The following is a 25,634-nucleotide window of genomic DNA, read 5'->3' as shown; positions in this document are numbered from 1 at the left end:
TTTCTGGGAGAAATTGAGCATTATCTGACAGACATGCAGGGGTACCAATACTTTGGGCCAGCACTGTATGTACACATTGCCGATGTGACTTTACAAAAAGTCAGTTTTGGTTAATATGTCTCTACAAACATTTTCAGTCTGTTTCACATTATTTTAGTGACCACTGTATGTTTTTCCTCCTTTAATGAAAAGTCAAACAATTTGCCTTTGTGTTTGGAGAAGGAATTATTTGTGTTAAATACGTTAAAATAACAGGAAAGATGCATGCATTTGTTTAAATTTCTACATTACAGGAAAATCCAATTAGAGAAAAAGGTGCAGATATTATAGTTTGAGGAAAGTAGTGTTTTTTTCCAACTCGATAGTTTGCTGGGTTCTAAAAACTTACCATAGCCTGACCAGGCAGAGAGAATGCATTCAAGAGAGTTGTGGGGAATTGTTTCAGGTTTAAGAGAGGAGGGAGAGAACAATTAGCAGCTTGCTTTCATATGCGTTTCAATGATAACAATTTTATCAATCCCAAAAAACACTCAACAGTTATATATAGCTGTGACCTAAATGTTGGTCTTTCAAACTGAAAGATGGACTAACAAAGACATGAACCAAGCACTCAAAAGAAGAACATTGATACAAATCGATGAATCTTTATAGGCAATAGATAAAATTCAAATATTATTCTACTAACCACATCGCTAACCAAGGCGATAGGCTTCTTTTTGCGAAGGTCTGGCATGCTGTCAATCCCATAAAGCTCTTGTCCACCACTGTTCTCAGACAAAAACAGCATATTCGGTATATGAATTGACTATTTGTTGAAATGTTTAGTTTGGAAAGTTATAAAAGGCCAAACTTCATCAAAAAAATCCTAATTTTTCACAATAATTTGAAAAAAAATAATTTAAATAAAATACGTAATTTTATCCAAGTTCGACTTACCCTGGTTTTACCCAGGCCTGTCTTGCACTAGGTTCATCACTGCAAACCTGCAAGATTTAAAATAAGAGCCTTTAAGCCATTTATATAATAATAATAATTAAGTCAAACAATTGTTGAGATGGAAAAAGTAATGGAATGTACATCGAGTTTCACCTTCCTGATTTTAGATGGAATACCACAAATAAAACCCAAAAGAAATTATATCAGGGTAACAGTTTTTTTCACACTAGGGTATGTTTAATGAAAACATAAAAACACATTTACACAAACTATAAAAATGTTGAAACATTTTTTGCAAACAGTGTTTTGCATCCAACATTGAGGTGACGAAGTTGACAGAAAAAAAAAAAATGGAACTGGACGGCACACAGATAAAAATCCTACAGCTCTGTATTAAGTATATGGAGCTAATAAATTTGGAGCAACCTTATTTTCTTCTTGTATTGCCTCTGTGAAAAGAGTAATTAAAATAACATTAGCATTAATATCAATCAAAATTGGTGAGGAGGTAGACTTTCAGTACAGGTAGTCCCCTGGTTACGACGTACCCGATTTACGTGAGTTCGACACCGGAGTCTCGTCTGCTATTTTGTCTCCAGTTGTTATTTTTGTTATTTTTTTAATGTTGATTTTTTTTTTTGTGATGCATGCTTTTATTGTGGCGCAGGAAGCACAGAGAAGGTAGTACTTCCACATGCGAGTAAGAGCGCATGTACACATGAAGAATGTATTTGCGCACACGAATAAGAGTGCAAGCGCACACACGAAGAAGAGCGCACACATAAATAAGTCCCCACGGACATGTGAGAGCGAGAGGGGAAAGAAAGCCTGCGCGCACATTTGTTGCTTGTGAAGCATCAGGCAACACCTGTATACAACACCTTTTGTACAGTTTATTGTGCGTTTTCAATTGCGGTCGAGTTTATGTGATTGTTTTTGACAATGCGCGAACGCTAAATGATACACGCTAATTGTTTGTGTGGATTGTTATTGCTGTATCTGCAGTTACAGTATTTTTCCGACTATAAGTCGCAGTTGTTTTTTTTTTTTTTTTTTTTTATAGTTTGGCTGGGGGTGCGACTTATACTTTGGAGCGACTTATGTGTGAAACTATTAACACATTATTATATCATTTCACATGTTATTTTGGTGTTTTGGAGTGACACTGATGGTTTGGTAAACTTGTTAGCATGTTCTTTATGCTATAGTTATCTAAATAACTCTTAATAGCTATGTTGCGTTAACGTACCAGCCACATTCACATTTCGTTGTTCATGCATCATGTAACATTATCATACCATACACTTATTTAGCATGTTGTTCTCTATTGTACTTTTATTTTAAATTGTGTTTCAAGATGACATATCTGTTCTATGTGTTGGATTTTATTAAGTAAATTTCCCCCAAAAATGCGACTTATACTCCGGTGCGACTTATGTATGTTTTTTTTCCCCTCTTCATTGCACATTTTTGGGCTGGTGCGACTTATACTCAGGCGCGATTTATAGTCCAAAAAATACGGTAGATATAAGCGCAAATTTGAAATGCTGTTATTGAAGATGAAACTGATTTAATTTTATTCTGCAAGTGTTGATGTCATGAGCAGCTAAATCCACACTGACGTCTGACATCGTCATTTAGGAGCTTAGCTAGCTGTCTAGCTAGGACTTAGCTCTAACATCTTGGTAAGGACGGTACAATGATGTATAATAAATGTTTTTGGATAGTTATTTTGAGATTTAGGGGGTATTTAAAGGGTTCATTCTGACTCATGTGGAAATTCGGGTTACATCGCTAGAGTAGGAACGGAATTAGTTCGAAACCCGGGGACTACCCGTATATGGAGTATACATAAATGTAATCACATTCAAGAAATTACCTTTAACACAGTATTCCTGAGATAGGACTCTTTGAGAACTTTGAGAGCCACAAGACCCCTGAGAACCTGCAGTCGACTGGGACAGCCTTTGATGAGTTTGTCTCTTTTCTTTAAGAATGCGCTGAAAATTCGCTATACGTGCTTGATGACTGGAATTAATAGGTTTTTCAGTCTCCTCAACGATGTCATTTTGACAAGAATTAAAAGGTACTTCATCTAAGCTAGGCAAGGTGTCCAATGGAATCTCACCCTGTAGGCCTGTGCAAGACTGTGGTGTAAGGGTAGACGTGGACATTTCCAAATTAGTTTCACTTTCTTTGCTCTGTGAAATCTCTATATCACTTCTATTAGTTGAGGTTGACTGCACTTGGCCAGTCTCTTGGTGCAATGCTTCAGCTGAACAGTGCTGTTTTTCAATTGTCTCTCCATAATCCACATTAGCTGAAGTCTCACATATGTCCTTAGATGGGCCACATGGAGTGTAATCGTTGGTCAGTCTCTCTGTATTGCAGGGAGTGATCAGTGTCTCTTGTACTACATCTGTGTGTGTGATGAGGTGTCGAGATGAGTGTGACATATTTTCTAAACATTCAGAGTTAAATGAGTGAAACGTTTTCAAAGCCCTCCTTAATGAAGATTTGGGTCTTTGCAGAGATTTGCTAAAAGTTGTACCGTCAAAACCTACATTGGGAGAAATTTCTAAAGAATATTGGGATGCAGATTCATCATCTTTTGCAATGCTGCGATCTGTCCAGTCCCTATCCAAACTATCTGCTGATCCCATTGCAAGAGTGTCACCAGATGATGAGCAGTCATCGCACAGCGAATGAGGCTCTAGGTAGCCAACATCACTGTCTGTCAACAGTACAGTTGAGCAACTTCCACTCAGAGAGGAACCCCTTCCCTTTGCATTTTCACAGGCATTCATCTTGTCATAATTAGAACTTTGTGAGTAGGGACACTCGATAGAACACACACATGCCAAATAATTTTGATCCTTTTGTAGTCCTTTATTTCTCTTCTTCAAACTAGAAGAACATGAGTGAAGTCCGAAAAGTAATGAGAGGTGCTCAGAACTTGCATTTGAAGAAGGATCAGGTGTGTGGCTTTGTTTCTCTGTACAACAGTGGTCACAAACATGTGGTTGTTCACTGTTTGTACAGGAGACTTCACCCTCACTCCAACATGCCTCCCCACACAGACTGAACTGTTGATAATTGAAAGGCCATCTGTGATTATTTGGGTCATCAAGAAATTCTGTATTGGAGTAGTGACAGCATATCATAGAATGGTTACTCTGGTATTCTTGATTCCCTGGCATTGGTTGCTTGTCTGATTGGAGAGTTATTTGACTGACGGTGAATTCCTCGGGAATTCTCTGAGACAGTAAATGGCAAGATACATTCCCATGTTCTTTCAAATCCGAAAGTGGAGTAGTAGCTCTCTTGAGAGGCGACGTTACAGCATTCTGTCTTCCCAAGCTTCCCCGTCTGGTTCTCCGAGTTCGAGTAGCTGGATTACAATGACGTGTAGCTGAATCTCCAGAGTATAGCTCTCCAATTTCACTTAGCACTGCATCAACACAACAAGACACTTCATCCACTGAGCCTCGTACAGATGTTAGATAATCCTTTAGGTCTGATATTTCCTCCTGGATCTTATTTATGCCTTTGAGCTCTTTAAGGATATGATCCACTATATTATTCGAACCTTTCTCCTTGTCCTGTTTATCATCTTCAATACTGATCCGTTTAATAATGTGAGGTATATTATCCTCCACAGCTGAAATCCCAGAGTCATAACCAGAACAGCGGTTTTGCTGGACTTGGGGAAAGGACTCACTGGACACTCGTCTTAGGTTTTTTTGTGGGCTCAAGCATTGTTTCAGTGTTTGTGAAAGTAAGTGCATTTCCTTAATGTGGTGTTCATTTTGTCCATCAAGGTGTCCTTTGGGGAACATATTGATAAAGGGAATTCTTGATTAGCTATCTACACTTGGAGGAAAAAAGATACTGTGACTGCGTTATAATACATCCTCATCTTCTTTGCCTGCAAATGTCAGAAAAAAAGGTTTACGTTTGTAAAAATAACAAATGCGCTTCCAATTTTGTCAAGAAACTTTAAAAGCCAGTCATAGCCAAAATGTAAATTAATAATTAGTAACTTAGACTGTAAAGACCAGGGTTTCGCAGACTCAAAATGGGTCATGGGTCAATTTTAATTGGGTTGGGAAATGACAGTCAGATGCTATAACCTTTTTAGTCGTTCGATCTACAGCCTACAAAATATTTTGGCCAATAATTTTTTTTAACATATGTTGTGGCGTTTACTGTCTGTGTTTATTCAGTGTATGTTGACCTTGGGCACACAACATATATTTTAACAGGCTTGGTCCTCTGGGAGGTACAATAATACTAATTTGGGTTAGATTAGATTAAAAAAAAAAAAAAGGAAACCCCAGTATACAGTGGACAATATGAAATATTTTTGTACAAATGCACTCTCTACCAGGCGTACGACTCACATGCAGCTGCTTTGAGCTCTGTAATTGCAACGTTTTCGGAACATGGCAATTACTGTAGATGACAGGTCAAGTATCTGTTGTTGTTGCTATGTCTTCTTTTAACTATACCAGCTGCTCTTCTAATTTGCACTCATCCAACCATTTATGTATAATGTTACAGTGATCAGTACAAAAAAAAAAAAAAAAAAAAATCAACATAATTGTGCCTGTTCAATGGAATTGTGATATCTAAATTTGCCTAAAAAGCAACATTTGATTTGAGATCAAGACAAAATATTTTATACATTACCACATATTCATTACATATATAATATACACAGTATATATAAGTAAACACTTGTACTGTTGATTTTTATACATGATACATACATGTAATAAAAAAGTTCTTACCTTGGAGTAGTAGTAGGAAAGTAATTTGGCGAAGAACCGGAATCATCTTCATTGGATCAAATCCGTTTATTCATTATGAATATATTCCCCAAAGGTTTATAATGAATGTAATGTCTTCGTCGTCTTCCGCTTATCCGTGTCACAGGGGCAGCAGCCTCAGCAAAGTTTGATGGAAACTCAGCCACAGCAAAATTTGACATTTGCCTGATTTAAAGAATATTCTAAACTTCTTGAAGATAAATTCTCTCACAACTACCACTGCAGTGCTAAACCAGACAAATGAGAGGAAGCGGGTTACACATCACATGATAATGTTGCCACCACCACCCCTACCATCAACATTTTCTCTCTTGCTTTCTCTCTCCCACTGGAAGCACAAACATGATCTGAAAATTTCCATAAACAGCATCATCTTTTTCCTTTGTGTTTGGGTCTACCACATTATATTTCATATAGCATGTTTCTGTAAATTACTATCCAGATAACCTACCTGGTTCATTATCTCTTAATTACATTAGATTAGAAGAGAATCCACAAATAAATTAAAGGCGGATTCCAGTTATTTATTTTCTACATAACTTTAACTTCATAACTTTTGATGCCATTTTATAGAAGGTTTTACAAGAAAATTTGTGTTGAAAGCGTCTTTTTCTAAGTATTTTTTAATTGTAATTTTTGCTTTCCTCTACAAAAAGCCAGATTCTTATTAATATGTGGTTGACTGGATCAAATCAGAAAAGCAATTTTAATTTAAAAATTATGTATAATAATAATAATAATTATAATACATAATAAATGTAAACTTTTTGCTCTGATTGCCACTTGCATCAGTGGCTGTGTCTGTAGCAAGTGTTTATATAATAAAGATCACGTGTGGTGCGGGTGTGTCGATATACAAGCATGTATATTTTATGCAACCAAAGAATAATACCTCGCATATTGATCGTTTATTGTGAGGGGTCACAAGTTAACCCACCATCGGGAAGCAGAATTAACAGCGTTGGCACAGTCATGAAGAGTAGACAGAATAAATAGGATTTTTTTTTTTTAACTCACATTCATATTTAATCCACAATTAAAACAGTACTAATTATTGGAGTAAACCACATAAAATCACAAAATACATATGTGTACTTTGTGTGTATCTGTTTTGTGAGCACAGTTATTTTCGTGTTGTTTTTGAAAGCATCGCTCAGCACATGAGAGCGCGAAGAGACAGTATGTTCGGCTTTTACGAGCAGTTGCCGTGCTGTGATTGAAAAAAAGGTTTGAGAAAGCAACAACGAAAACCTAAAGTTGTTCCGTCGGAGGTTACAATATCATCGCTACGCATCGTTTTGCACACACAAAAGTGCATTGTTGTCATCCCATGTTTCTCTTCTGCACTCACTTACCCAGGAAGGTAAATGTCTGAATTAGTGATTTGAAAAATTATCATATTCAGAAACAATTTTCCCATTGCACCCTCACCACTTGGCCAATAGAAACATTGTATGTGAGACAGGTGGAGAGTCCCAAAAAAGCGTTTAATAGCTCAAAAAGTCATGCCCGATGAAAGTTAAACTGATGCCGCCTATTCTGGTGACTGTGTGACTAGGAGTATCACACAGTTCATTTTCGTTGTTTTGACTCTCCCTACACATTTTAAATTACAAACTCTCTTAACGCTAAGTACGATAACATAGTGCAGGGGTCAGGAACCTATTTGGCTGAGAGAGCCATGAACATCACATATTTTTAAATGTACTTCTGTGAGAGCCATACAATACGTTTAAAACTAAAAATACAAGTAAAGTGTGCATTTTATGTAATTTCAACAATTTTAAAGTACAATAAGTCTCTGGATTCTTTTCAATAATATTGTTATGCTGTTGCTAATCAATGATGAATATTTCTTACCATTAATGCGACTTCTGGTGCTGCATGGTTTTGCTAATGGCTTTGTACTCTGGTGGATACTTGGAGGGGTAAGCTTCATGCAGGCATTGAGAAACTTGATGCGTCTCTTTTCATGTTCATGAAAAAGTTTATCCATCGGTAGATTTTTTTTCATTAGCGAACTCAGTGAAGGACTTGAATAAATCCTCCCCTTTTGTCATCCCTTTCATAGTCAAAACCTTGCAATCACACTGAACTGGGATAAGTTGCTTACGTCTGTTGACTCATTCAAAGCGAGGGAAGAAAATGCTCGTCGCTCCCACATCCGGTTCTTCCTTTGGGAAGGTGGCGTAGTGTATAAATACACACATGTGTCGGATAGCTTTTTTTCTGAGACTTTATTAACACAAACAAAAACCAGCGGAGGACACCCAGCCACTCAACACACCGCTCCCGCGCAACTCTCTCTTTACACCTGTCTCTCCCTCTCTCCTTACGCTCGCTTACTTCTTCTTCTGCACTAAATTGGCAATGCCGGTCATATTGAAACAGTTGGAGATGCCGATAACAGCGCAAAGTAGTATAACGAAACTTTTTTTTTTTTTTTTTTAAATAATTAAAGATTTGTCGGCAAGCCAAATGCAGTCGTCAAAAGAGCCAGATCTGGCTCGCCAGCCATTGGTTCCCGACCCATGACAGAGTAATAACTTTCAGAAGACCATGAGCAAAAAAATTTAAATAAATTCCATACCTCCCGTAGTTGGACCCTGACTTTATTAATGGCCTTCAACCAGCGAACTCTGGATGGAGAAAATGGTAAAGATGCCCCTTCATCGTGGAACCTAGGAAACATGAAATAATGTTCATAAATAAGCGATTAACAAGGTATATTATTTTCAGACATGGTATATTTAACCCTTTATTGCCAAATGTATCACATTTGATACACTTAGAATTTCATGATTTTGAGACAAATTCAGAATTTTGAAATATCTTTCCTCAAAAAAAAATAATGGATGCAAGTCAACTCATGCATCTGCTGGTTCCATAAAAAAAAAAAAAAAAAACTGGCGTTAGCAAGGGTTATAGATATTACTAGGGGTGTCAAACGATTAAAATTTTTAATCGAGTTAATTACAGCTCAAAAATTAATTATTCGTAATTAATCGCAATTAATTGCAATTCAAACCATCTATAAAATATGCCATATTTTTCTGTAAATTATTGTTGGAATGGAAAGATAAGACCGAGATGGATATATACATTCAACATACGGTACATAAGTACTGCATTTCTTTATTATAACAATAAATCAATAAGATGGCATTACCATTATTAACATTCTGTTAAAGCGATCAGCGGATAGAAAGACTTGTAGTTCTTAAAAGATAAATATAAATAATACATAAAATATGAAAATATATAAATAAATAAAACATATAAATATTTAAAATTTATAGAAAATAAATAAAAGATAATAACAAGTACAAGTTATAGAAATTTTATATTAAAACCCCTCTTCATGTTTTCGTTTTAATAAAATGTGTAAAATTTTCAATCAAAAAATAAACTAGTAGCCTGCCATTGTTGATGTCAATAATTACTTACACAATGCTCATGGGTGCTGAAGCCTATAAAATCAGTCGCACCCAAGCGCCAGCAGAGGGCGGCAAAACTCCAAAAAACACAACAAGTACACCTTTCACTTTGATGTCCTTTTAATTCTTTTTGAGCGGGGCATTTGTGCGTTAATTGCGTCAAATATTTTAACGGGATTAATTAAAGAAATTAATAACTGCTCGTTAACGCGATAATTTTGACAGCCCTAGATATTACACATATTAATTTTGTTTTTTCTTCTTTACAAATTTGAAAAGAGGTTTCATTAAGACCTTATTTTTCAAATTCTGTGATTCTCTGACAATTGCTTCATATTGCAGGCATTAAAGGTTTTTTTTTAAGCATTACTGTTAAACAGAACCATACCTTTGATGTTTAGACAACACTTTGTCTGCTGTAGTGTCACTCTGCAAGCTTCGTCTGGCATCGAAGGACAGCGAGGGTATAGTCTCACCAACAGCAGACTGTCCATTTGTTGCAAAATGTCCATTTGATGAGGGATAAAAACTACTGCTGTGATAGGAATGGAAGGATTCTTCGATTTCTGACCCTCCGGTGCTTTCATGACCAATCTCACTCAGCTGAGAGCTGGTCTGACTCAGGTTTCCTGATGACCCAAAGCGACTACTTTCCGTTGGACTAAATAAGTAAAACAGGGAGATGACCATTATCAGAATTTGTTCAACAAAATCAAAACATTATAATTATTGACAACTATTGCTACTGCATTTTCTTGTAATTTCTAGTTTTTGGATAACTTTTCTATTTGAGATAGATAAGTGGGGATGGTTCTAATAGAATACTAATAGACATTTTCAAAACATGTTAATTTTAGATTTTCAATGCTGATGACAAAAATGACCAAATAAATGAATTTTGAACAACCTGGCAATGGCCTGGCAATGAATGTACCCCCACTGATCTACTAACAATTATTCGAGATCCTATTTTAATCAAGGTGTATTTGGCTTTATCAATCATCTTTCTAAGTGCTAAAACATGTGCTGTATAGAAACAACACATGACCTAAAAAGATACCCAACCTTGAAGAGCGATTGTTGCATGTTGAAAAATATTGGAATACAAAAATTGAAAATATGTTACTTAACATTTGCATTAATTACTGCAAATGCACACTTTTTATCTCATAACTTAAAATAGTTGGAAACACTACCATAAACTTCTAGGAGTAATGTTTTTTTAACACCTACATGCAAGAATAAAAAATTCTGATCATACTCGCATATTTCAGCAGTGGGCCAAATAAAAACTGCAGTAGAACTTTATCCTCACGACAGCAAATTAGATGCATAAAAGTATTTGGATGAATTCAAAATACTGGTAACTGACTTAGTACACTTACTTACTTAGTACACATACTTAATATATTTACTGTATGTAAAGAGTGAATAGAGTTGTAGTAATAGATCTCAAATCATAAATATGGAAGACTTCAAAACAAGTCCACAAATTAGACATTCGTAAAGTTCACCTATGTTGTAAACATCTATATACCGTATTTTTCGGACTATAAGTCGTATTTTTTTTTCATATTTTGGATGGGGGTGCGACTTATACTCAGGAGCGACTTATGTGTGAAATTATTACCACATTGTGTGACACTGATGGTTTGGTAAACTTGTTAGCATGTTCTTTATGCCATAGTTATCTGAATAACTTAATAACTATGGCCACGTTCGCGTTCTGCCTTTGGCAATGTGTGTTTGATTCAATTATTGACTTTTATATATTGAAATGCATGCTTTTAGTTTGTGGCGCTTTCACGCCCACATAGGGGGCGCACTCGCACGGAGAGAGACACGGATGCGAACCTACGTCTACAGAGGCAACACCTTTGTGTATCATCTTTTCTGTTGTTGTTGTGTGTTTTCCACCAGCGATCGGACACTTAGAGCCAGTTGTGTGGTTGTTTGAATGATGTGCTAATGCTAGCGAACGCATGATAACCGTTTGTGTCATTGCTGTAATAGCAACTAATTATCATTTATTTACGTTGATGCGAACCTGTTTGGTATCGAGGACGAAATTGATTCAGCAAATTGTACGGATGTCCAGCATCGTCATTTGGGAGTTTAGCTCGCTGTATAGCCAGGACCGAGCCGTAGCGTCCTGGTGAAAACAGTATATTCGCATTTCATTGTTCATGCACTGTACACTGTACACTTATTCAGCATGTTGTTCTCTATCGTATTTTTATATTAAATTGCCTTTCAAGATGACATATATGTTCTATGTGTTGGATTTTAACAAGTACATTTCCCCCAAAAATGCAACTTATACTCCGGTGTAATTTATATATGTTTTTTTCCTCTTCGTTGGACATTTTATGGCTGGTGCGACTTATTGTCAGGTGCGACTTATAGTCCAAAAATACGATAATTAGTAATATTATAACATAATGTATTACTATTTGAAAATGACCGTCAAATTAAGAGCCAAAGACACTGGTTACTAGAGGCCCTGCTGAGCCCAAGCAAAATTAAATCTCATTTCACCAGTATGGGTTGCAAACACTGATCAACAATCAAATGTGTTCCAGGTAATTGGGCATAATACATACAGTATATTTCACTGAATTTATCATACTTCTCACAATATTAAATGAAGTAAAAATGTGTTTGGCCTTGGAATCATGTTTAACTGGGGTGTGAACACACAACTCAATTGTATTTGTTAAGCCTTTTAAAATAGCAGAGATTGCCAATAAGCTTTAAATTAATCTAAGGCTAATTTTATTTACATTATAACTAAGTGAGGGTTGAAAAGCAAAGATAAAAGAGTAATATGGAGGGAAAAATCTCACGTTATCAAAAATATAAGGAACATGGACATTTATAATACTTTTACTAGCCTTTTTGTTTTCAACAGTTTCCTCTTTGACTGGTTGTCCAACGGCTCTTCATTGGTAGTACCTGAAGAAGGGTTTGTTTCTACAAGGATTTTGGTATCTTTTAAGGGCAAGGATGTTGGGGAATCTAGGTCAGGGGTGGAAATGCATATCTGGGGGTTGGCTACCTCATCTGTGGAACCTACCGATTCAGCTTTTGAGGCATCAGATGTGGCAACGTTTTGCAGTTGATGTGTTTCACCAGTTGTGGGCTTGCTACTGTTCTTAGGTTGGGATGTTATCACTGGAGTTGAGGTTTGCTTTAGCGGCTCTGTTTGCCAAGGAAATCCTACCTTTGACCGAAATAATGTAGGAGTAATTGTTTTTTCTTCTTGAAATAAACCTCCAGACAATGTTTTCAATCCCGAAAAAAGAGAACTGCCCGTTTCTGTTTGAGGACCTGCTGAAGGAGTTGTCGTTGCTGGTGCAAAAAAAGATCCAAGCGATTTTGCGGCATCACTCTGTGTTGATATGAAACCGAAAAGAGCCTTAGCTTGAGATGGCTCTGCCTCTTTTTGAAAATTGTCATCAGGTTTCGCAGTGTTAGAATTATTTGTTTGGCTAGATTTGTTATCTTCACATGCAGATTTTTCCTTGGTGAAAATAGGGTTTTCGAGAGTGACATTTTCTTTAACAGGTGACATTTCTTTTTTTGTGTCATCTATTTGATCGATGAGTTCACATTTAGTTGTGGTAATACTTGAGTCTGGACAAGCAGCCTCTGGTGACATGGCATTACTTGTCATGATGCTAGTTTTCTCCTCAGTGCAATCTGCTTGTTTGGAGTCATCCATTTTATTGGAAGTTTTCAGGGTACCATTTGGTGCCAAATTGTCTTGTATAATTTGTGCATGTGTAGGAGTAATCATCTTTGGCTCCTTCTCATTTTGCACTGATTGAGATTGGTTGGGTGGCTGTCCCTTTCCAATGAATGCCCCTCCTGTACCACCAATAATTGATTTTCCAGTCTGTGATTCTGCATTCTGGGAAGTGAGGCCTCCAAACATTCCTCCGAGAAAAGAACTAGTAGGCTGTGCTGCTGTGGCAGGCCCTCCAAACAGCCCACCCAGTAATGGCCCACCTGGCTTTGTAACATTTGGCTTCGCTGTGGTTTGCCCTCCAAAGATTCCAAAAATTGACCCTCCGGTAGTGGGTCCAGTACTACTTGTACTGGAATGGGAATCAGAACCCTTAATTAAGTTTCCAAGTGAATTTCCACTTGAGGCAGGAGGTGCCGTCTGATTGTTAGTACCTCCAAAAATACTTCCAAGTAGTGAAGGTCCAGGTTGGCTTGTAGCAGCTTGAGGTACTGATCCTCCTAGTCCAAAAAGTGAGCTTCTCTCTTGAGTACCCGTCTCGGAAGACACTATCGGTTTAAAAAGGGAGGACATAAGGCCTGTAACGGTACTTGTTGATGAACTACTAAACGATTTGTCTTCGTCTTGTGTCTTTTGTGGTACTTCAACCACAGGTGTGGTTACCATCTCCTCCTCTTTTTTAAATGGTGTTTCATCTTGAGCAGACCCATCTTTTGCAATCTTTACTCCTGCAGGTTCAGCATCATTAACTGCTTCGGCATGTTTGTCTGTTTTATCACAATGGTATTCTATTTTACCATGATTTTGCATTACATTTTCTTCTGAAAGAATATCTGTAATATTATCTTTCTGCAATGTTTCTTGATGTTCTTTGCTTTGATGGCCAATGGTAAGAGCTTCTTGACTAACTGATCCTAAATCTGTGTTATTGCCATGACATGTTTTTTGTATAAGAGATGAACTTAAAGTTGGTTCAGAAATAGTAGTGATTTTCTCCCGATCATCTAAATTTGGTGTAGCTGATGGTGTGGATGATGCAGGCGAAACAGAAGTTTTTAATGCTGAAAGCAAACTTGTACCAGGTAATTGAGATGTGACTGAAGTTTCTTGTAAATGGTCAGACTCCTGTGCAGTCACTGATCTTTCATCAATTCCCACCACTACACGTGTACTATTTTGAGGAACACAAATTTTTGTAGAAGCCTCACCAGCTAGTCCACCAACAGCCCCATTACCCTGTGTTGTTGTGGATGAAGCAGCTGAAGCTCCGAATATGCCAGCTAAAATTAACCCTCCTGTTTGAGATCCACCTGTTTGAGATGCGGACCCACCAAAAAAGCTTCCAATTAAAGATTCTCCTGCTTGAGGTCCCGCTGTCCTGCTATTCTTTGTTGGGGCAGTTTGTGGAGTAAACTGCTGACTAGGTCCTCCAAACAATCCACCAAGTAATGATCCTCCAGGCTGAGATGTAGATGTTTGAGTTGAAGAGCCTCCAAACATGGCCCCTAAAAGAGAACTTCCAGACTGAGACCCAGTTTGGGGGGAGGTGTTTCCAAACACAGAAAATATACTTTTAGATTGGGTGTCCTTAGGGCCCAATGATCCAGATGTATTTAGTGTAGGTTTTGAACCTGGCTGGCTTTCACTGGGTTCACTACTCGGTCCAGAAAATAATGAAAGCAAGCCTTTAGCTGGACTTTCTGAAATGAATCCTGTTTTTGATGATGTCTGACCTGGTCCACTGACACTAGACAAGGGGGCCATAGCTGGTTGTTCCTCAGGGGGAGCCACATCCTCGGGTGTAGTTTTAGCATTTTTTTCTTTTGGTAGAGCTAAACCTTCCGAATTTGTTTCCTTTGTTGAAATATCAGTGCATTGAACTTCAAACGTATCACTACTAAATGATTGGAGTTCTTTGGAATCCACTTTTTCATTGCGACTTGAGTGTTCGTTTGAAACTTTATTCGTGTGTTCTTGTACCAAAGTGTTTGAAACCAATAGACTTGGGGAAGACTTTGGTGGTGCTTTGCAAGCTGAGGTAATGGTAGGTGGTGATTGAGCAGTTGACTGGGTGGGTGTACCAATGTCTGACATACCAGAGCGTACAGTTTTAGTGGGTTCTTTGGATGGTACTGCAGTATTTCCACCAGCTCCTGGTGTTTGAGGGGCAGTGGTCGAACTAAACATGGATAAAAATGTTTTTCTGGTACCTTCACTTGAATTAGACAGCCCACCTAATATTCCCCCTAGAACAGAGCTAGTCTGTTGGCCTTGTGCTTCAGGCTGGTGTTTTAACTGTGTTTGCATACCTTGTTGTTGAGCTTGTGGCTGAACTACTTTTTGTTGTTGGGGTGAAGTTGTTGTTGAATGAGCTGCTGGTGGACTAGGATCGCTAAATTTTGAAAACAGACTTCTCATCGGGTTTTCGGTTGAACTTGATGATCCAGAAACTATTCCCCCTAGAAGAGATCCTGTTTGAGGTTGAGACTGTTGACTGTTTGTGCCACCAAACAACGAAAAAAACCCTGCTGTCTGCTGTTCTTTTGGAGGACAATTTTCCTGTTGTGGCATCCCAGCATTTGATTCTGTTTGAGAGGGTCGGGCTGTGGAATGTGACCCTCCAAACATTGCTAATATACTCTTCCCAGGTGATTCGAGTTTGGGCTGTTGTGGAGTGCTGTCTGGGGAATTTGCTTGTGAGGGCCCAGTTTTAGTTGTGGATATTACAGGATTTGAGCCACTTAACACTGATAAAAAACTTTTACCGAATGACTCTTCATGTGGAGCTATAGGTGATGTAGTTGTTTGAGTTGTAGCTCCAGACTGTGTTGCTGAAGATGATCCAGTTAACATTTCTCCAATTGAAAATCCGAACAGGCCACTAGGGGTTTGTGATATTTTTTCATGTTTTGTCTGTTCAGCAGGTGGTGCAGCTTTTGATTGGTTTAAAGCAATTCCCTTGGCAGTGGATGAGACTTCTTCTGATTTTGGAGAGGGCACGTCTTTACCTGGCCCAGGTGTACAACTTTGGTTCAGTGTTTGCTGTCTCTGTATACCTTTAGGTCTAACTGCCGTTTGTCTGGGTGCATCCTTTCTCGGTGGCGTAGCAGAATCAACATTAAATAAGCTGCTAATTGATCCGAATAGATTTGATACTCCTGTTGGCTCTTTATCTGGACTTGCACTTGCTGGCATTGAAACAGTGTTTCCAGTTTTGATTTGCTGATTGAGAGATGGCTGTGACAACATCTCTGACTCTTGCTTGGGTTCTTCTAATCCCACCGCAGATTTCAGAAAGTTCATGAACCCTGGCTGCTCAGAAGGTTTTTCGACCTTTATCCCTTTGGGCTGATCAGTTACGAGTTGTTGAGGAAGTCGACCTTTAATTTGGGTTTCTGTTAATCCCAAAGGCACTGTAGAGCTCTCTGTTGTGGTCTGCCTTGGCAATCTCTGTTTCTGTGAATTGGTATGAGGTTGTGTTGGGGGATGGGTTACTTGATTTGTTGTTGAAAATACAGGCATAATTCTTTCCTGTACATTTTTTTCTGCACTTGCAGGTTTACTATCTTCTTTGATGATCTTTGCCTTCACACTTTGAAAGCCAGAGGAAAACACATTTTTAGAATGTTTATCAGATGTATTATCAGGTTCCCTTTGGTTGGAAGTAGATACGCTAGTTTTAATTGATTGAACTGCAGGACCTTTACCCATAAAAGATGAAATGAGGGAAGAAATCTTTTTGACTTGACGATTTGGTTGTGCTTCTCCGGGTGTTACTCTCTTTCTCCAGTCTTCTTCTGATACGTCATCAATATGTTTAATAGTAACACCAGTTGATGAACGTCGTTCTTGGCTTGGCTGATAGCAGTTGTAAAGTACCTGTTGATTCAATCTTTCAGTAGCAGTGGAATTCAGTGAAACGGCAACCTTTTGCGCAAGAAAGAATCTATTTTCCTGGCTGTTCCACTCAGGGCCCTGATGGTCTTTATTACGACAGGAGAGGTCAATTACATACTTGCATTGGTCCTCTGTAAGGTAGTTAGGTTGTCTTTGATCCATACGAACTTTGTTTAATGTGTAAGATGCGAGATCTACATATTGCTGTCCAGGTGATGCAAAAGAATTTTCAAACATCTGAGCAAATTGCTCAATATTTAGGTTCATAATCTGATTCCCTTTTCTAAAAGCTGCAGACAAATCTAAAGGGCCATTAAAGAGCTGAGAATCTTGGCCAGGCAACCACAGAAGTTCATCCTCATTGTACAGTGGAATTTTGAAGCCACACACTAAAACCATTTCATTGAAAAGCAGAGCACTGGGAAAGCTATCACATGTCTGTGCATTTTCTGAAGAGTAGTCTTCAGGAGTACATGCATACACATATTCACCTGCAGAATCTGTGAGCAGGGCATAAATGTACTCATGATCAGTATAAACAAAGTAGCCACAATCACCATCATCAGCAGGCCACCACATTCCTTGCTCCAAGAGTGCAAGCCACTGCTGATACCATTCTGAGTCTTCAAGGTATAGATAATCGTCCATGTCATTATTCCCATTTGAGGAATAATTATTTGACTGACTGAAATTGCACTGAGTTTGATGGATCATGTTATTATCTATTTCATGCTGCCAGTTAGCCGAATAAGACAAGCTTGGTGCAGTCTCCTCATAATAGCCTTCATGATATGTAATTCCATTCAAGCTGCAAGTGCTGCTGTCATTATAATGGTATTTCTCCAATGCTGTACTTTGTTTAGTTGTTAAATTCAATATTCCCTGTTTATTGGATGTATACTGTAAGTTCCCCAACTCTTCATGGCTAGTCCAACATTTTTGAGGGTAAGAACCATCATTCCCATTTCCATTAGGAAAATACGCCTCTTCTTGATCATCATAATAAATCTCACCTTGCCATGTTGTGGAGGAAGTAAGATGCTGATTGATCTTTGGAGGATTGTAGCTAAGATGTACAGTTTGCAATGACACATTTTCATTGCTCTGAGAATACCCTAAGGCCTCTCCTTGAAGTTGAGAATTTAACGATTCATTTTGAAACTGTTGCCAAATTGTACTTCCGTGGATCCACTGGTTTTCATCATAGGACGGACTTAATTGATAAGGAGAAGGTTGGCCACTTAGGGTTTGGCTTTTTGTTTCATACAATGAGGGCATGCTACCACACATATACGGCTCAATGATCTTCGATGAGGAATTTGTATAAGAGTGAGAGAAATATAACTGAGGTAAATTACCGGTACTCAATGATGAATATGTTGCATGACTATAGAGTGATCTGGCAAAAGTTGTTGTTGTTCTTAAATCTAAACTATCGGAATCAATTAACACAGGTGCACTTTTAAAATCATGTCTGCTTGGTTTTGGAATTAAATGATTTGGACTGGTAGTTTGACTTGCACCTTTCCCAGCACATGTTGCAAATTGAGATGAAAGATACAACTCTTCAGTACTCTGGCCTGGTAGATCGGGGTATGAATAGGAAACATATTCTATAGGAATGGGTTTATTTTCAAGACCAGAAAAAACACGTTGCTGGGTATTTTGTGGTGTCTTCTCATCGTCAATATATTTTGGTGAGCATTGTTGAGTTCTATTAAAATGTGTCTGTATCTGCAATGTCTTATTTTGGACCACATCACTATGACTCTTTTGAGACGATGGTTGTTCGATTGATGTGTCTTTTCTAAGTTGCTCAGATGATCGTGTTAACTTGTTAAACAAACCAGAGAGCATTGTAGATTGATTTGCTGTCTCTTTCTCTTCTTGGTGAAGTTGATTAATTTGCACGTTAATCTGATGCTGTGTCTCATTAATAATTTTGGATTGTTGAAAATTTTTTTGTGAAGAAGACTCCAACAGCCTCAAAGAACCACTGGCTTGAGTATTTTCTTTTGAGTGAGCTTGTGGTTTACTTTGTTCAGACATCTGAATGTTCCTTTCTTCATTTTTTTCATGGTTTGAGATGCTTAGGACAATTTCATGAGGTTGGATAGATGAAGGCTTTTGTGTGTCTGTGCTGTCAGCAGAAGAAAATTTAAAAAGGCCCGAAAGAAGACCACCTTGTTTGGATGGTGGTTGCTTAACTGGAACCGTTTGTTGTCGATAAAACTTTTGTTTGCTTGTATCCTGTTGGCCATTCTGTCTTGGGGTTGTATTACTGAGGTCTGCTCTTTGATTTGACGGGTACTTGCAAGGGACATTTCCGTGATTATCCTTTTCAAAAATGTCAGTATTCTGTGCTACATTTTCTGTTGATGAAAACTTTAGTACCTCAGAGAGAAGCCCACCCTTTTTTGAAGCAGGCATTTTCTGTTGTGGGGGAATGTGACTGGGTACCTCTGCAGATGCACTGCTTTTGATCGGTTGGTTCTTATGTGGGCTATGCTGCAATGTATTGGTTGACAGGTCACCACTTGACTCAAGCATTACTACCTGCTTCACTTGAGCACAGTCCGAAGCAGAGTCCTTAGAGGTGCTTCCTTTAAAAAGTCCTGACAAAAAGCTTTGATTTGGAGCTTGCTGTTGCATCTGATTATGTGTTTCTGTTTTCAGATTTGATGGGTGTTTTGAATGTAAGCTGGGTGACATTTTGCTGTTCTGAACATGAGGGTTACCGACAGCATGGGGGTTTGAGCCAGGTGGAGCAGACGCAGGGTTAAATATGCTAGAAAACCATCCTTTTTCAGTGTTTTTCTGTGGTATTGCAGTGTTTTGCCTAAAGACACTGGGCATTACAGGATTTGATTCATGTTGTGATTTCTCTGTATTTATTTTGTTTCCAGGGACATTAACATCTTCACTGGATGCAAATTTCAAAAATCCAGACAAAAAGCCTGCCTTTGGTTGTTGCTGAGATGAGACATTTTCAGAAGATAGCGAAGGCAGTTTAGGCTTAGTATCTGCTAATGGATCCTTGCACTGTTTCTGAAGTCCAGGCTCTTCAAATGATCCGAATACTGGATACACTGCAACAGCTGCTACGGGTTCCTGGGATATGTTGGGTGAAAAAGGTGTGATCAGTGAACTAATTGACTTTTTAAGGCTAGAGAAGTTGCTGCTATCTGATTGTGTTGCATCATTAGCAGAGTTAGGTTTTGCAGATTCAGCTATAGACACAGTATCTTTTCTTGGTTTAACAACAACAACCTTAGTCTTGTCAAATTGTAAATCACCATCATAATATGGTGGCTTTGGCTTCCCATTGTTTTCACTTGAATTTATATTATCTCTTGAGGAAAAAAGCTTCAACGGATTCAATTTCCCTAAAACAGAGTTTTCTTGAGGTTTGGCTCCAAAGTCCAACTCGTGCTCCTTTCTATCTGAAGTACTTGAACAGATTTGTCTCTCAATTTCATTTTGTATATTTGCCTTGCATGGTGGTTGCGAAGGCAAAGTGAACACATTTTCAGGTGACGCTTCCACGGGAGAAACTACAGCTACAGGAGCAGAGCTCTTTGATTTAGGAATAAAGGAAAACAGTTTGGTTATGCCCGAATGTGGCGGCACTTCAGATGATGATTTTGTATCTACAACAGACTGTTTGGGCCCCACCCCAACTTTGTCTGTGAGATTATTGAATAAGGAGTTCACAGCATTTCTTACACCTGAAATACCTGTGGAAATGTGTGATTGACTCTCCCCAAGAGGATCCCTTAAACTGTTGATGTCATCTCCAGCAGAATCTGTTTTGTTGCTTCCTTGAGATGATAGCCTTGATTTACTCGATTTAGGAAGAGATCCATATTTGCTAATTTCCTCCTCTTTCTCTGCAAGGTATTCTGAAACCGTTTCCACCAGACACTGTAGCTCATCCATTGGGTCAACATACTCTTCATTTGGTTCTTCTACAGGGGAAAGTCCTGCTTCTGGTACCCATCCCCCAGTTTTAGGTCTTCTGTACTTTTCATGAAATCCCTGTGAATTGTCCACATAGCTATCATAGGAAAAAGTTCTATCTTGGGTGTGTTTTGTAATCACTGTGGGCATGTCTTCTGTAGAATAGTCATCAATATCTTCATCTGCTCTGAAAGAATTGTGATGGTCTCCAGAATACATTGAATCCAAATCATACAGTGATTGCATCCTTGCATCTTGCTCGTTTTTGTAAGCCAAATAATTTTCTAAGGTGTTATCAAGTTCATTTTTGGCCCACATTCTTGTCTTGTAGAGAAGACCACTGTTGTATTGCCGGGTAATGTGCTGCTCCCCATCCTGCATCTCTGACATCTGCAACGTAAACCTATCCCCTCTTTTCCCACAGTGCATACCAAAGTCTTTGGGGAAAACCTTTTCATTTGTTTTGTGTGTTTCTCTTTTGAGTAAAGCCCCTGGGTCCTTGATTTTTTTCTTTCTCCGGCGATCTATCGTGTCATAGCCTTCAGGATAGAGTACCGGCATAGTAGCAATTTGTTGGTTATTTTGAAGGATCGTTGGTTCAGGGTATGCCGTTGTCTTTTGAGCAGTTTTTTGTTGATCATCTAAAAAGTCACTCAATTGATGCTGTCCTCGCCTTCTGTATTTGCTTTCCCAGTCTTCAAAACCCATTCCAGAATCTACAGGTATAATTCTGACTCTTCCTTTTTCATTTAATGATCTAATTTAAGTTTGGTGTGATTTGATTTTAAGGATGAAAACATTAGGGAAGAGGAAAAGATAAAGGAAAAAAGAAATAGCAAAAGAAAACAAAGCAAGCAAAAAACATGTTTATAAGGGTGAAACAGGAACAAACATTCATACCAAAAGTGCAATTTTGTTTATCATTGCAATTTGAGTCACTGGCTTCAATAAGTGTTATAAAGATATCGTTATAAAAGTCCCAATTAAAAAAAAAAAAAAAACATAACACAGTAAATGCATAAAAATAAAGTAAAACTCCATGGATGGATGTAATGCGGTGGTCTATTATACACTGTAATTTTGGGACTATAACCCACTAATTTCTCCCCCACTTTGACCCCTGCGGCTTATGTCTGCAGTCTGAACGCAACCTATCTGATTCCAATTGGATTCCTCCTCATATCAGATTTTTAGTGCTGACTGTTCACACTATTTTTAGGAAGTGTCCAAATCAGATCTGGGCCTGTTCAGACTGGGCCACATTTTTGACAAACCTGACAGGTTGCTGTGGCAAAAAGGCGTCATCCAGCGTAGAGTGACGTCACGGACAGTCAAAATCTTAATCGTTCAGGCTGAGAAGCATCTTGTATGTATGTATGTATCTTATATGAAACTTACTAATGTACGGATTTTACAAGTAAATGTACTTTTGGTATAAATATCGCATCATGCAAAGAGGACACCTGAGGCTTACGAAAAAGTGTGGCTTATATGTGAACAAATGAAATTTCTTAATAAATCTGGTGGGAGAGTCTTAGAGTTAGATGTGCCTTATAATCCATATAATTCCGGTATATATCTGGGTCTATTCAAGACAAACAAAAGTCTGTACTAATCAACTACCTATTGGCATAGCATAGTGAAGGGGTACCTGCTTCTTTGGTCTCGGTATTCCAGTTCAAAACTGTGGAGGGAGTCAGTACATGAGTCTTGAAGGTGATGTGGACGAGGCCCAATGGGATATTGGTGCACGGATGAGTTGGGCTGAGCTGTTGTATGGTAACGTGGTGGCAAACTATTACTCGTCTCACTGCGGTAGTCGCTGTCCCGGTCATCCACTGCACTGTCCTGGTCATCCAAAGCTGCAACAAAAGGAAACATTCATCCTGAAACACCAATAAATAATTTGTTCTTCAGACAAAAATCAAAATTCTTTACATCTAAATTCTAATAATCTAAAAATTGAGAATACGGCCTTTGAAGGAGGTAAACGTATATGGTAACCTATATATGTAACTGAGTACAGAGTGCAGAGAGTCATTGCAATCATTTTAATTTTGATCCTTTATTATGATCCTTGTTTTGGAAAGTTTTCCAGATGATCTGTAAATGTTGTGAATATAATTTCAGATTGTATGAGTGAGCAATTATTTTAAAAAGGAATAGCCTAAAGAAAGAAACCTACTAGTTGTTTAAAACAAAACTTTTCCACCACAAAGTGGAGTACACCAACAATGAATCTGTGAAAAATAACCGTTGCTTAACACTTTTCAGTCTTTCAGAACTAGAAGATAATATATGAGATTACTTCTCTGAAATGTCAATTTATCAATGACTGCAATGTGCAAAAGTGCAACGAGTGCAAAAGTTTGTTTTTCAGTATGTGCGATCAACTGATGATCAATCTGATGTGTACCCAGTTTCTCATCAACTGATGATCAATCTGATGTGTACCCAATTTCTCATCCAATCTTACGTTGAATAGGCTCTATCTTAACTATGACCATAAATGATATGAAATTGATGGATAGATGAAAATGCTTTGAAACAGCTATAACATTAGGACACTCTTTCACTTCATTCCACACAACGCAGGGAAAACCATTAATGACAAGGGCAGGTTAAAAGGATGTTGGGAAAAATTGAGGAAAAAGAGGTGGAAAGGGACAGTACTTTAATCAATAACCAATTTACAATGGGAACAAAAAGTCTGCATACCCCCATGACAGATTTTCTGGATATAAAAACAAACCAAGACGCTCATATTAAAATTTCCATTGTATATCCATATTTTAACATATAAAATATGTGCACGGGGAAGCAAAACAAACAATAAATCAATAAATAAATGAATACATTAAATAGAACAAACAACTTACATTATGTGGTTGCGCAAGTGTGTGCACCTACACGGCCAAAAGTACTGGCACCCATGCAAATCTGTCAGATAATGTTCAAATTCTCCCAGAAAATGATTGCAATTACAAATGCTTTGGTAGTAATATCTTATCTTAATATTTCGCTTGCAATGAAAAAACACAAAAGGGAATGGAAAAGAAAAATTAAATCATTATCATTTTACACAAAACTCCAAAAATGGGCCAGACAAAAGTATTGGCAGCCTTTGAAAAATCATGTGATGCTTCTCTAATTTGTGTAATTAACAGCACCTGTTACTTACTTGTGGCACAAAACAGGTGGTGGCAATCACTAAATCACACTTGCAGCCAGTTAAAATGGATTAAAGTTGACTCAACATCTGTCCTGTGTCCTTGTGTGTACCACATGGAGCATTGAGAAAAGAAAAAAGACCAAAAACTGTCTGAGGACTTGAGAAGCAAAATTGTGAGGAAGCATGGGCAATCTCAAGGCTACAAGTCCATCTCCAAAGCCCTGAATGTTCCCGTGTCTACCGTGCACAGTATCATCAATAAGTGTAAAGCCCATGGCACTGTGGCTAACCTCCCTAGATGGGGATGGAAAAGAAAAATTGACAAGAGATTTCAACGAAAGATTGTGTGGATGGTGGATAAAGAACATCAACTAACATCCAAACAAGTCCAAGCTGTCCTGCAGTCCGAGGGTCAACCTTTACTATCCGTCGGCCTCGTAATGAAAAGGGTAGGATACCCAGGAAGACCCTACATCTGACCCAGAGACTTAAAAAAGCCAGTCTGGAGTTTGCCAAAACTTACCTGAGAGAGCCAAAAACGTTTTGGAAGAATGTTGTCTGGTCAGATGAGACAAAAGTAGAGCTTTTTGGGAAAAAAACATCAACATAGAGTTTACAGGGAAAAAAAGGCCTTCAAAGAAAAGAACACGGTACCCACAGTCAAACAGTTCCCTGATGTTTTGGGGTTGCTTTGCTGCCTCTGGCACTGGACTGCTTGACAGGGTGCATGGCATTAAGAGGTCTGAAGACTACCAACAACTTTTGCAGCATAATTTAGGGTTCAGTGTGAGAAAGCTGGGTCTCCCTCAGTGGTCATGGGTCTTCCAGCATGACAAAGACCCAAAACACACTTCAAAAAGCACTACTAAATGGTTTGAGCGAAAGCACTGGACACTTCTAAAGTGACCAGCAATGATTCCAGACCTGAATCCCATTGAACAATGTTCTTAAATTCCAACAGAGCATTGTAAGAAACTCATTGATGGATACCGGAAGCGATTGTTCGCAGTTATTTTGTCTAAGGATTGTGCCACTAAGTATTAGGCTGAGGGTGCCAATACTTTTGTCCGGCCCATTTTTGGAGTTTTGTGTAAAATGATAATGATTTAATTTTTTTCCCCATTCTCTTTCGTGTTTTTTCATTGCAAACAAAATAAATGAAGATATTACTACCAAAGCATTTGTAATTGCAATCATTTTCTGGGAAAAATAAAGCATTATCTGACAGAATTGCAGGGGTGCCAATACTTTTGGCCAGCAGTGCCAACTTATAACTGGGGAAGTGACTGTCTTCAGAATTACCTCTTCAAACCAATAATAAATCAAATTTAGCACACAATAGCCAAAATTTAAAAGTACCTTTGATTAACTTCAAATGCAGTTCATCTGTTATAGTAGCATTTTCTGACTAAATTCATGTCAAATACCCAGTTTGAAAGTGATTGTTTAATTCTGAACACAGCCAAATCCCATGTAATTAGATGATGTTCACATCTATGCAACCTGATTATCTCAGCTGTTTATTTTACCTCCCCTCTCAAAAAGGCCATGTTTTTTTTTTTTTGCTTTATTTATTATTTTTCTAATATAAATATTGACTGTAGAAAATGCATGTGATTTATCTTGTTTTAGTTTTTATATCACCAAAAAAA

The 25,634-nt window shown here is 38.1% G+C and overlaps 1 protein-coding gene across 1 annotated transcript in view; it reads right to left on the bottom strand.

Moving 5' to 3' along the window:
• Positions 1 to 25,634, bottom strand: part of LOC130905189 (protein unc-13 homolog B-like) — a 92,889-nt gene that overhangs the window by 40,602 nt on the left and 26,653 nt on the right. Inside the window, exons 9-13 of the mRNA XM_057818332.1 lie at positions 22,462 to 22,672; positions 9,594 to 9,866; positions 8,359 to 8,449; positions 937 to 983; positions 686 to 764 (exon numbers count right to left, since the gene is read on the bottom strand). Of these exons, the coding sequence (XP_057674315.1) occupies positions 686 to 764; positions 937 to 983; positions 8,359 to 8,449; positions 9,594 to 9,866; positions 22,462 to 22,672 (701 nt within the window). The remainder of the gene's footprint in view (positions 1 to 685; positions 765 to 936; positions 984 to 8,358; positions 8,450 to 9,593; positions 9,867 to 22,461; positions 22,673 to 25,634) is intronic.

This window comes from Corythoichthys intestinalis, chromosome 17 (genome assembly GCF_030265065.1).
Source record: "Corythoichthys intestinalis isolate RoL2023-P3 chromosome 17, ASM3026506v1, whole genome shotgun sequence".
In the NCBI taxonomy this organism is placed as follows: domain Eukaryota; kingdom Metazoa; phylum Chordata; class Actinopteri; order Syngnathiformes; family Syngnathidae; genus Corythoichthys; species Corythoichthys intestinalis.
Note: the sequence above shows the minus strand (reverse complement) of the source record. Positions and strands in the feature narration are given on the sequence as shown.